A 12,897-nucleotide genomic window follows, 5' to 3' on the forward strand; every position below is an offset into this window, starting at 1 on the left:
CCTCCAGGAAGGACATCTTATGATGTGAATGAATGCAATCTCTGACAAAAAAAAATCAAATGTCGTTACAGAACCTTGCAGTGGTATCCCTGTAAAACCTCCACTGTCCGATGTTCATGTGACTTCAGCCCAGTCAGATCTCAAGCACATCCAAGTTTTTTTAGCCGGGTGCAGGGTCAAAACATTACCTTCATGTAAGGTAAGGAAGAACCACACACACCGATAAGCTCCCTTTTAATCAATTTTTATTTTTGTGACGTTTCGGACCGACACAGCCCTTTTATGAGTCAGCTGCACGATTGCACTTTTAGTCTGAGGAAGGGCCCTGGTGGCCCGAAATGTCACGAAAACAAAAAGGGATTAAAGGGACGCTCATTGGAATGCAGTTCTTCCCTGCCCTACAGTACTGGCTTCACCCTTGACTTTACAGTGACCTTGACCTTTATCCACAGGTCAGGAAGGATATAAGCCTTCTGCTTCTTCTGCAGCTCGTCCTGCCAGAGGTCGTAGCGCTTCAGCTCGTGCTCCACGATGTTCATGCAGAGAGCGCCGATCTTGTAGTGTGTGATGAGGCCGTGGAACTGGGAGAAACTAAACACACACACACACGCACACACACACACACACACACACACACACACACACACACACACACACACACACACACGTTTGATACTTGGATCTCACCACCTGGACATTATCAAATATTCAAATGAAGGTCAAAAGTAATTCATCACATTAGGTGAACTAATCAGACACAGACAAGGCTACACACACTACATGATGTTTAAGAGAAAGGTAGACCTGATTGAGACAAACAGGGTGAAAGGTCAACACATTTAGGGATAGACATGGCATCTCCTTTGCATTACACACAGACACACACACACACACACACACACACACACACACACAGACACACACACACACAGACACACACAGACACAGACACACACACACACACACACACACACACACACACACACACACACACACACACACACACACACACACACACACACACACACACACAAAGTATAGAGACATAAATAAACAGAGAGACATAAATAAAGAGAGACCACAATTAAAGTGAAAACAACAACTGGGCCATTCGTCAAGGACTTGACGACAACAACCACTTCTTGTATCAAAAAAGGACTTTTGAGGTCACAGTAGCATCTTGGGGCTCTTAATGTGTGTGTGTGTGTGTGTGTGTGTGTGTGTGTGTGTGTGTGTGTGTGTGTGTGTGTGTGTGTGTGTGTGTGTGTGTGTGTGTGTGTGTGTGTGTGTGTGTGTGTGTGTGTGCGTGCGTGCGTGCGTGCGTGCGTGCGTGCGTGTGTGCATGCATGCATGCCTGATGGTAGAAGTAAATACGCAGATTCAAACCAAAAGACAAAGACTGTCAAGTGAGCTCAGCTGAAAGCAACTGGATGTCTTTCTTTTGGAGCTTGGAAAACATTTTCAACTGTCATCCAAATGGGCTTCTTCTCCTCGACTGACGATAGGGAAACCAGGAACTCTACACCCCTTATTGGTCCAGAAACAAAGAACAGCTCCAAAAAAGAAGCGACGTCTCTTACGGCTTTGACTTCCATGACCTGGGTGATTGGGAATCTTCAGACAGCTCAAACAGATGCTATATTACATTTACATAGGAGGTCTACAGGAATGCCTCCGTTGACATGCACGCAGGTCATACAGGGGTTGAATGACTTCACCGGACTTTCGGCAGAAAGGGAAGGGGAAAGAGAAGCAGTATGTTGATAGTCTGGCCGAAGACAGCTTGGCCGTGCTTCATCCGCGAGTGCCTGTCTCGTCCTGTAAACTCACCACCGACACAAATAACCTCTGATCGGGTATCAGTCACCAGTCTGGCTGGAGGACGGCAAAGAGAGTCAAAATAAAAGCGCTTCTTCTGTCAACCATGTCAAAATAAAAGCCCTCAGAGCAGCCAAACCCATTTCACAAAGGAGAACTGTCCAACTGTATACTAAGGCCAGGACAGCGGCATGAGAGAAGGGGCTGTCAAAAAGAGAGTGGGGAGACAGCAGGGGGAAGACAGTGTGGAGAGAGAGAGAGAGAGAGAGAGAGAGAGAGAGAGAGAAAGGGAGAGAGAGATAGAGAGAGAGAGAGAGAGAGAGAGAGAGAGAGAGAGAGAGAGAGAGAGAGAGAGAGAGATAGATAGATAGAAAGAGAGAGAGAGAGAGAGAGAGAGAGACAGAGACAGAGACAGAGACAGAGACAGAGACACAGAGAAAGAGGGGGGACACAAGAGAAAGAGGGGGGACACAAGAGAAACAGTGAGGACAGAGAGCAGGGGGAGAGAAAGAGAGAGGGAGTAAAGCAGAGAAAGAGAAGGGGGTGAGGAAAGAAGAGAGGGAGAGAGAGTGGGGAGCAGAAGGGGATACCTTGAGAAGCAGAAGAAGACATAGATGATGGTGGTGGCCAGGTCCACACTGTGCTTCCAGTCCTCCCTCAGGACTCTGGCCAGGGCTCCCAAGGCTGTCTCTGTTACACACACACACACACACACACACACACACACACACACACACACACACACACACACACACACACACACACACACACACACACACACACACACACACACACACAAAGACAAAAGTTTATACACAAAAAAGTCAATGTGTGAGTAATTAACCTGTGCTCTAGCCCATCCTCTTCCATGGCCTGAGGTACCCTGAGCATGGCACCGTCCCACCACACCACTCCCTTGGCGTGCCATTTGAGGCTGCCCCCTTGCATGGGTGAGGCATAAACGCAATTTCATTGTGTGCACAGTGAGCAGTGTGTGCTGTGGAGTGCTGTGTCACAACAACAATGGGCTTTCACTTCACTTTTACATATAGTAAACAGCAGAAAATGCTACTGATGAAAAATGTTTTACTGTGGATGAAATTTGGAATGTAAAAAAATGTGTGTAAATGTGTGATGTATTGCTCTGTGTATATGGTCGGTGTTGGACAATCTCACCCTCTCTACTTTGAACATATTGAGCAATAGGGCAATTTGGAAAGTTTATTTTGCGCCACATGCAAGACGGGGCAAGAGGGTCAAAGGTGTGGCGTCAAGCAGACAAAGAGAGGTGAGGGGGAGCGAGCAGGAGCTCCTGAGGAAAGGTAACACTATGGGGTCAGACAGGAAGTAGAGGAGTGGAGGACTCGGGTTTCCATGGCGATAGGGGTCACGCCCGTGTGATAGAGAGAGCAGGAAGAGGTCAGGCCAGGAGGACTGGCGGCCACTGAAACAGGACTGAACGTCTGGCTTTGATTAGAGCAGAGACTAGTGGAGGAGGAGGAGAGGAGGAGGAGAGGGAGGAGGAGGAGGAGGAGGAGGAGGAGGAGAGGAGGAGGAGAGATGGAGTGATGGGGTGGCGAATGGAGACAAAGGTATGTAGGTGAACGGGTGTACAATTTGGGGGTGCTGGGGAGAGATTTGTGAAGGGTGGGGGGAGAGGAGGAGAGCGGAGGAGGGTAGTGGCGGAGAGAAGATGAAGGGAGCCAGAGAGGTGGATGTATGGTCAGTTGGAGGAGGGAGGAGGGAGACAAGGAAAAAATGACAGGGAGTGATGGAGTGACGGGGGGGGGGGGGGGTGAGGGGGGGGGGTGAGTGGGGGGGGGGGGGGGGGGGGGTGGGGGGGGGAGGGGGGGGGGGGGAGACAGTTGGATGTGTGTGTGTGGGAGGGGGGAGAGGAGGAGATTGATGGTGTAAAATGGAGGAAGTAGAAAGAGGAGGTTGGTAGGTATACAGGGGATGAAGTGATGGAGAAAGAAGGTGAAAGAAGAAAGAGAAGTGTGTGTGTGTGTGTATGAGTGGAGGGAAAGGAGGAGAGTGGAGCAGAGAAGAGGAGAAAATTCAAAATGGCAGACATGGAGAAGATCCACCTTTTCATGTATGAAAAGTGCAATTTTCCCAGTGGTAATGAACACTTTGAATGGTGGTGGTGAGTATTCTTGGAAAAGGTAACATTTGTGAAAGGGCAGCATGAATTCTGGAAAGAAACTGCTAAAAAAATATTACACAGTACACCTTTAAAGGACACAGAGGTTCATCTATGGGTGAGGGAGGAGAAGAGAGGAGGAGAGCAGAGGGAAGTGAAGGAATGATGGAGTGATTGGGGGGGAGAAGGTGAAAAGAGAAAGAGCCTCGTGTATGAGTGGGGGATGAGAAGAGGAGAAGGAGGAAGGGATGGAAATGATGGGAGGAGAAGGTGAAAGGTGTGTGTGTGTGTGTGTGTGTGTGTGTGTGTGTGTGTGTGTGTGTGGGGGGGGGGGTGGGGGTATGGGTCAGGGCACATTATGGCATGAGAAACAGCCACTTCCTCGCAGACAGGAAGCGCGTGTTACACCCAAACACGTCCCCCCGGGTGCACACGCGGGGGCTCTGGGATCGCACGGTTCACGTGGCTGGCTGTGATGGCCCGGCCGCCTGGAGTCAGGCTCTGACTGATGCCGTCTGACAGCTCCGCAACACAGCTAATGCACACTGACAGCCATGCATGAGCAGGAGTGTGCACAGGTCTCTATGTAGCTCTGTGTGTGTGTGTGTGTGTGTGTGTGTGTGTGTGTGTGTGTGTGTGTGTGTGTGTGTGTGTGTGTGTGTGTGTGTGTGTGTGTGTGTGTGTGTGTGTGTGTGTGCAATCACGCTCTGTATAGACTGCGTGCACGTGCATTCACACATTTAGTGTGTGTGTGTGTGTGTGTGTGTGTGCGCGTGTGTGTGTGTGTGCAAGCGGACGCAATCACGCATGTGTACAGACTGTGTGCACATGCATCCACACGTTTAGAGTGTGTGTGTGTGTGTGTGTGTGTGTGTGTGTGTGTGTGTGTGTGTGTGTGTGTGTGTGTGTGTGTGTGTGTGTGTGTGTGTGTGTGTGTGTGTGTGTGTGTGTGTACATGTATTTTAAGCCTCCAACCCTGTGTCAAACAAAGTCCAGCAGGACAGCCATTTAGCACTGCGCTCTGGTTGACTGCAAGAACCGGACAGACAGACAGACACACACAGACACCAGACCACACCCACCACAAGAATTCAGCCCCCTCATATATGACAAACAGCCTCAATCAGGATAATGAGGCTGGTCTTGACCATGTCTGCCAACAGTGACATCATCAAACGGGGACAGTGGGGGACAAGCTCCCACGGTGCCTTGACAGCAGCATCATCACGGCTCACATAGAGAGTACAGCCAATCACAATAGACTATGAACCCAATCACGGTCATTCCAGCCAGTCATCAGCCAATCAGAAAACTTCAATCAAGGTTGGGGGCTTACACCCCAATGAGCCTAAGGACCTCTGTAAGCCACGTGCCCTGAACTCAGAGTGGGTACACAGTGCAGCAGTTCTCAATGAGCACACACGGGCTGAGGTCATCACGAGCCCACGCAGCGTAGCGGACCGAGAGAGAGAGAAAGAGAAAGAGAGAGAAAGGGCAAGAGGAGCGAAAGATAATATAATGGAGTCTGACGCGCGGCCAAGACAGTCGATCAGGGAGCCATTTTCTCTTAGATGAGGTCAGCCCCTAACACTCCCTCTGATGGATGGAGAGAGGGCGAGAGAGAGAGAGAGAGAGAGAGAGAGAGAGAGAGAGAGAGAGAGAGAGAGAGAGAGAGAGAGAGAGAGAGAGAGAGATGAACTGCTAGTGCTGGTGTGTGTGTGTGTGTGTGTGTGTGTGTGTGTGTGTGTGTGTGTGTGTGTGTGTGTGTGTGTGTGTGTGTGTGTGTGTGTGTGTGTGTGTGTGTGTGTGTGTGTGTGTGTGTGTGTGTGTGTGTGTATGACAGCTCCCTCATTAGTGAGAGAGGACCCTGGGCTAGCAATCGAAGCCATACATGCAAACTGCAAAAGGCTCCATGGCCTTCCGCTATGGGGCTGTCAGAAATAATAGCATCCCAGACGACGTACAGAGCTATATGAGTGGGAGTGAGAGAAGAGAAGAGAAGAGAAGAGAAGAGAAGAGAAGAGAAGAGAAGAGAAGAGAAGAGAAGGGTAGAGAAGAGAGGAGAAGAAAAGAGAGGGATGTCTAATTGAGAGAAGAGAAGAGAAGAGAAGAGAAGAGAAGAGAAGAGAAGAGAAGAGAAGAGAAGAGAAGAGAGGGGTAGAGAAGAGAAGGGTAGAGAAGAGAAGAGAAGGGTAGAGAAGAGAAGAGAAGAGAAGAGAAGAGAAGAGAAGAGAAGAGAAGAGAAGAGAAGAGAAGAGAAGAGAAGAGAAGAGAAGAGAAGAGAAGAGAAGAGAAGAGAAGAGAACAGGCCAGGCAGGATGTGGCCTAAAACAAAAGGCCAATGGCAAATGAAAAAGAGACTCTTGTTAGTCAGCACAGTTGGGGATCTCGGGTACACAGGCCAAGCATGTGATACATTACAGCCCATTGATGGGACAATTTACTGTAGAAACACACAATAAATGAATATAGCATGTGTTCATGACGTACAGATATACACTGGCAGTTACAGGTCAAGATGTACCAGATTCAGTATTTCTATATGTGAAACATATGCCATCTGAAATTCACTACACTGACAAGCTTTCATGTCCACCAGAGATGTGCCTAAGAGTTTGGCTGGCAAATACAGTACAACTGGCAAGTATGTTACATTACGTGTGGCATAGCCTACCACAACCACATACTGCCAACTAGCTTTGGGATAAACGTTATTGTAGAGTTTTATGATCATATCGGGCAATAGACTATTAGCTGTTGTGGCGTTCATGACTTGGGCGTTGGTCTCCGTTTTAATTCCATACCATTAGGATGAATGTGGGTGGGTAGGTGGCATAAGTAGTGCTTTTTTACAATGTCATTCATGTCCAAGAACACGTAATAGTAAATACTTGATAGTAAATACTGTATATTTTATTATGTGTTGACACAACTACACAGAGGAATGAAAAACCTCCACTTATTTGTAAATTTTAAAATAAGGATCGTGATGGAGAGACCATCACTACGGTTATGTGTGTCCTCTCACTATCACGTCAACGAGCCTGACTCTTTGACGTACTGTAGCACCCAGAGTCTCTGAATGTTACCCGGCTGGTGCTCTGGGTTCAAAGCTGTCTAAAACAACTCTCCTTCCATTCACTACAAAGATGATCAATTACATACCACAGAGCGAAAACAGTGGCTAAGACGACAATGTGTAGGAGCTTAGCCAACAATATAAATACATACACAAACACCCCAGCACACAAAACACACCAACTCATAGAACAGCACCCTACCCAAGCACACCTGCCATGACCTCCCTCCCTCCCTCTCTCTCTCTCTCTCTCTCTCTCTCTCTCTCTCCTCACCATTCTGCAGGAGCTCCTCCAGGTTGTCTGGGTTGCGGGCGAGGTGTAGGATGAGGGTGGCCCCGCGGATCTTCTCTGGGATGTCCTCATACAGGAGCTCCACATAGTCATCTATGCTGTTGATGTTGGCCTCCTCATCCAGCTGCACACAGACACACACACACACACACACACACACACACACACACACACACACACACACACACACACACACACACACACACACACACACACACACACACACACACAAATTAATTAATTGTTAAGTCACACACACACACACACACACACACACACACACACACACACACACACACACACACACATGACAGGATCAATAATACACATCATTCTGGAGCACTGTAATAGTCACTGAGGAGACTACCATAGTATGGCACGGTTACAAAATTACACAGAGCTTTCAGTAATTACAACTTGGTCATTGCAACTCTAGTAACAGCACATTTAATAATGGGGGCCATGACCCAACAGTCATTTGACAGATCGGAAAATGTTATAAAGGCCATGTCCACATTACACCAAACCAATAGAAAAACATGTATCCATAGTTAAAATGGCCGGCATCCACACTATCATTTTTATATTGGTTTCAGAATGTCCTGCCACAAAGGAGGGCGGCTGGTATTTTCAGATTTCAACACTTCAGTCGTAAAGCTCTGCTTACTGTGTTCTAATTCGCCGAATGAATGTGGACGGGAGGCGTAAACGGATACATTGTTATGCATTTTCATATGTATCCGCAATTCCGCATTAACGTGGACAGGGCAAAAGTCTGTGAGATGACAGTGACACAGATATAGTGTAGAACAAAGTGGTGTGGTTACCATGCTTACCTCCATGCCTTCAAAGGGGGCCAGGTCTCTGGGCTTAATAGGCGTCTTTTCTCGTTTTTCTAGTTGCAAACAAAGACAGAAACACATCACCAGAAGCAATCAGAGTTTTTAACAACAGCTGCTGAGCAGGGGTGGAACTTCAGATTTTTCTCCACCAGTCACTGTGGCAGGTAGATTCTAAAATCTACCAGTCACTCACAATTTTTACCAGTCACCATTTTTACCAGTTCATATTCAACCGTTCCAAACATTGTAATGCCAAGTAAGATGGTTCTCTGATCAATACTTTTGTTTCAGAGGTCATAAATTCAGTTATTGTGATGCCAATATCTCTTTTCATTACCAATGTACTTAAACCATTGATGTTGGATGCTGCGTATAATTCATAATTCAGCATTAACCCCGATGCCTGTAGAAAAATTTCACCCGTCAAGGTGACTGGTGGGTTGACATATTTCACCTGCCAAAGGCCAAATTCGCCCGTCATTGGCAGGTGGACAGGAGCTTATTTCCATCCCTGCTGCTGAGTGCTATTTTAACATTGTGCTGATTCTTGTGTTTTTATAATGTTGTGGCGATTCTTTCATGATGGACTGTTTCTTATTTATTTTTTAGCTTTTATTTATTATGTGTTTCTCTTATCTTGCTGCTATGTGTTGTGTGGATGGCCAGATGGCTTTCAGTTTCCCCCTGGGTATTAAAGAAGTCTCACAGACCCAATAGTGATTACGTCCCCCACTTCCTTTTTGATCTCATTGCGCATCAATGGATACCAGTGAACATCGAATGTGGCATTCACATCAAGGAAGTGGAGAGAGACTCAAAATGTTTCATTGTCATGTTACAGATTCCTGTACAATACCGGCAATGCCAGAGTGCAGTGCGGCAGTGCAGAGATGTCAGAGGCAACTGTGTTAAATTATAAAAGCCAGGGTTGGGTAAGAGTAAAATTATACAAAAGTGTACAAAAATGGGTAGTAATACAAACTACTGCTGTGCCACATTGTGCAAACACCTATGCGGCAAAGCAGGTAAAGACCTCTGTATGTTTGGTCTGCGTGTGGCATTAGTCAGACTTACAGATTAGATCCGGATCATTCCATTAGTGACCTACTGCACTACCTACCCAGATTATTGCCTGCCTTCTTGCGCGTAAGCAGGTACTTGAGCAGGTGCTCCACCTCGTTGACTCTGGAGGGGTGGATCAGGCGGCACTCCTCCACCACCTTGCGTGCCAGTGAGGCTGTGTCCGTGTTGGCATTCAGGCTCTTCAGGCGGATGCTGCAGTGCACATCAATAAAGGATATTTATTTCATTTATTGATATGTTTTGTTTATTTTAGTTTTAAAAGGGGCAGTGTACAAATTGAACGTTATCCTTCTAGTGAGGACAGATATCTGTACCAGGTTATAGCAGTACAATAATTTCCTCCTTTATTTCCTTGCCAGGTGGATGTGTTAGCATTAGCATGACATACAACAAAATACTATGAATGACAATCAATCAATCAATCAATCAATCAATCAAATCAGTTACTATTGCTATACATGATAACTAGATTAATCAAGAAATTGCTAATTACAACACAAGATAATACAGGTGCCTCAGAGAGAGGAAATATGCAACACTCAAAACAAAAAGTCAATGGATAAATGACAATGAGACCGAATATAATATAATAACCAAAACAAAGACACAGTAATATGCACTGTCATTACACAATATTAGGCCTACATATTTTACACTGTATGACAAACCACTATGGGATTTAGTGAACAGCAGCGCTTGTGGGGAGGAGTGGTGCTGATGTTGGACAGTCAGTGCATAAAAAAAACAAATGTCACACAGCTGATTGCATGCAGTACGTCGGCTCTTACATTTTCTGACATTCCTTGCGGTCCCCCACCACTGGGTCCCCCATCTCTCCCAAAATTGTCGCCTCCACCTCATACTGAACGACAAGGGCTTTCTCTGTAGGGTGTACATCCAAGCTACCGCCCTTCACCTTCCTGTGAAATACACCACTGTCAATGCTCAAGCGTATGTAATGGTAAGGGAATTGATGATAGAATTATGAGCATCCAAGAAAATGACACAGCAGTAGCGACAGGGGAAAACATGGGCGTATGCTCTAGGCAGGCAGACAGGCAGTCCCTACAAAAACCCTGGACCATGTACAGTACCACTTAGCAGAGCTAACGTTGTCACGTACAAATGACAATCAATGACGACATGTAGATATCAATACGGACGATTATGGATAGTTAAACATAAAACATTACTTTACTTCGATGTATCTTTCCCCTAAATTCATATGATGGTACTTGTCATACTGACCCACATTCAGTAAGCTTCCTTTAGCTAACGCTAGCATTGCTTCGTTGCTTTACATTACACCCATTAGCCCGACAGATTGTCTGGCGCTATGCTAACCTACTGTAAAGGGAAACAGCTTTACCTTTTCAAGTATCTTGCGTCGTCCGCTTGCATTATGTTTGTAACATTGACACAAGAGTGTCTCAAAGGTAATTGGAATTCCTTCAAACTACTCCAATTATGTTGATTTCACGACGCTATCATATTCTCCTCATTCAACTAGCTGGATGTTGATGTTTCTGTTGCCAGGGGCTGGGGCCAGACTTCCCAGGATGCATCATGCTAATAAGAATCCCTCTCTCATCACCAGAAATGACAGCTGAAATGCAGTCTGGTGCTATAATAAAATAACATGCGTGCTCAATATTTGGTGAAGGGGTTGAATTATGGACCTAGTTCGTTAACCATCTGAATGATTAAGGCAATTAATCTATTAATACTCTATTAACAATTTAATAGATGCATTCAGACTTTGATACTACTCTGCCCTACTAAGGCAAAAGACAGTAACTCACCAGAGTGTGAAACTGAGAAAAATGATGTTAAAGTTTTCTTAAAATAAATGAATGTCACCACAGTCTGGTTATAGCCACAAAGCTGTAATTTTCACAGTTTGTAGTGTATGCCTGCCTACATCTATTCATAAAAAATAATTTTACAAACAGTTGACCTTTGACCCTTTTTTGGAAGTTACTGTGTTCTGCCTTAGCATGGCCCCCGGAATGACAGTTAGTCATACTAAGGCAAAAGACAGTAACTTCCATTTTAAATCTGAATAATAAGCAACAAATACAAGTTTCATATATAATTTAAGCGGTATACACACTATTACAGTTATTATGACACAATGTCATGTTTATTAACATATACATTGTTAATAATTATAATATAATAATAATAATAATAATAATAATAATAATAATAAATGGGTTTTGTGTGTGTATTTGTATGTCATACTACCTCAAATAGTAGTTACACACATTTCCTACCAGGCTGATCATATTTCATAATATTATAGTTTCATTTTATATTTTTTTCATTACTGACATGCCTGACATTTAAAGAAGGAGTTTTAACTGTTAACAGATGAACAGTAAGTGAAGTTACTGTGTTCTGCCTCAGTTTGGAACATCAGGGTTCCAGAATTCTGCAGGTCCAGAGCAGAAGGCTCTTCAGCAGTAACTGAAGTTACTGTGTTCTGCCTTAGTTTACCCAAAGGATTTTTAACTGGTTTTACTTTGCATCTTATTTTACCCTCAAAAACAACTGATTTCAAACTGTATGTTTGTTCACATGATAAAACTGATGCTTATTATTGCAAATATGACAAAAACTCATTTTTGAAAAAAATGAAGTTACTGCCTTTTGCCTTAGCAGGGCAGTACTGTTCTCTGCTCATGCTGACAGATGCCTGATGCATTATCATCCAACAGGTATGTCAGATGTCATGGCGATGATGCAGGGCAGGCTTAATGTTTTAGTTAATTTGGGGTCACTAAGGGCCATCATTCAAGGGCCAATTGGACCTTTTTCACTTACATCAAGCAATGATCATAATAAACCAACTATTTAAATTAGAATTAAGTTTTTAGCCAGTTAACTTGATCAATTTAGCTTTGACTTAATTTCCTTCATCCCATTTGCACCATTGCATGTCTACAAAGTTTGTGGGCCTATTATACTGTTATAACAAAGCATGTTCTAGAACAGTGTTTCCCAACCTTTTTTGAGCCAAGGCACACTTTTTCCCTTGAAAAAATCTCGCGGCACACCACCAACCAAAAATGATGAAATAATGAAAACAAATTATACTCTGTAGCCGCCTATATTAACAATATAGTCATTCTTAGCAAACTGTCTTAAATAGCAATCAAATAAACACAAAACGGTATTTTTATCATCTTTTATATTTCCTCTTCCAAATAAAAAGTGCACTTAACATGTTCACTTCTTAAACAAGAAGCCATAAACTTCAAAGTAGGCCTACTATTTACAAATTGTTATTCTGTACAAAAGCATTCTATTAGCAGGAATATAGAAAATAATGCTTATTCTGACAGTAGCAATGATATTTGGGAAATGTTCCACTGTTACAATATCAAGATGCACAAATATAAATCTCTGTATATTTTACTCACTTAATCTTAGTGTGAAACCTGTGCTTGCTTTGATGAACACAGAGATGATATCCTGGCAGGAATTGAAGAAAGACATACGCGCAGCTCTTCCTCAACAGCTCTCAGTCTCTCTCTGTGTTTAGTTTTTATAGCTGTCAGGCTTGAGAAACTCACTTCACACAGATATGTTGTGGAAAAAGGGAGCAATGTCAAAATGGCTTTGTTTGCCAGAATGG

The 12,897-nt window shown here is 44.5% G+C and overlaps 1 protein-coding gene across 2 annotated transcripts in view; it reads right to left on the reverse strand.

Moving 5' to 3' along the window:
• kifap3a (kinesin-associated protein 3a) overlaps positions 1-10,801 on the reverse strand; it is a 47,547-nt gene extending 36,746 nt beyond the window's left edge. The window contains exons 1-7 of one of the 2 annotated variants that reach the window (XM_063201265.1): positions 10,627-10,801; positions 10,046-10,177; positions 9,295-9,449; positions 8,169-8,227; positions 7,315-7,456; positions 2,409-2,508; positions 467-591 (exon numbers count right to left, since the gene is read on the reverse strand). In XM_063201265.1, coding sequence (XP_063057335.1) covers positions 467-591; positions 2,409-2,508; positions 7,315-7,456; positions 8,169-8,227; positions 9,295-9,449; positions 10,046-10,177; positions 10,627-10,658 — 745 coding nt within the window. In that variant the 5' untranslated portion in view covers positions 10,659-10,801. Of the gene's footprint in view, positions 1-466; positions 592-2,408; positions 2,509-7,314; positions 7,457-8,159; positions 8,228-9,294; positions 9,450-10,045; positions 10,178-10,626 lie in introns of both variants that reach the window. The other variant, XM_063201264.1, reaches the window with a different exon arrangement.
• Positions 10,802-12,897: the final 2,096 nt, after the last annotated feature.

The sequence above is a fragment of the Engraulis encrasicolus genome, chromosome 6 (genome assembly GCF_034702125.1).
Source record: "Engraulis encrasicolus isolate BLACKSEA-1 chromosome 6, IST_EnEncr_1.0, whole genome shotgun sequence".
NCBI classification, from domain to species: Eukaryota; Metazoa; Chordata; class Actinopteri; order Clupeiformes; family Engraulidae; genus Engraulis; species Engraulis encrasicolus.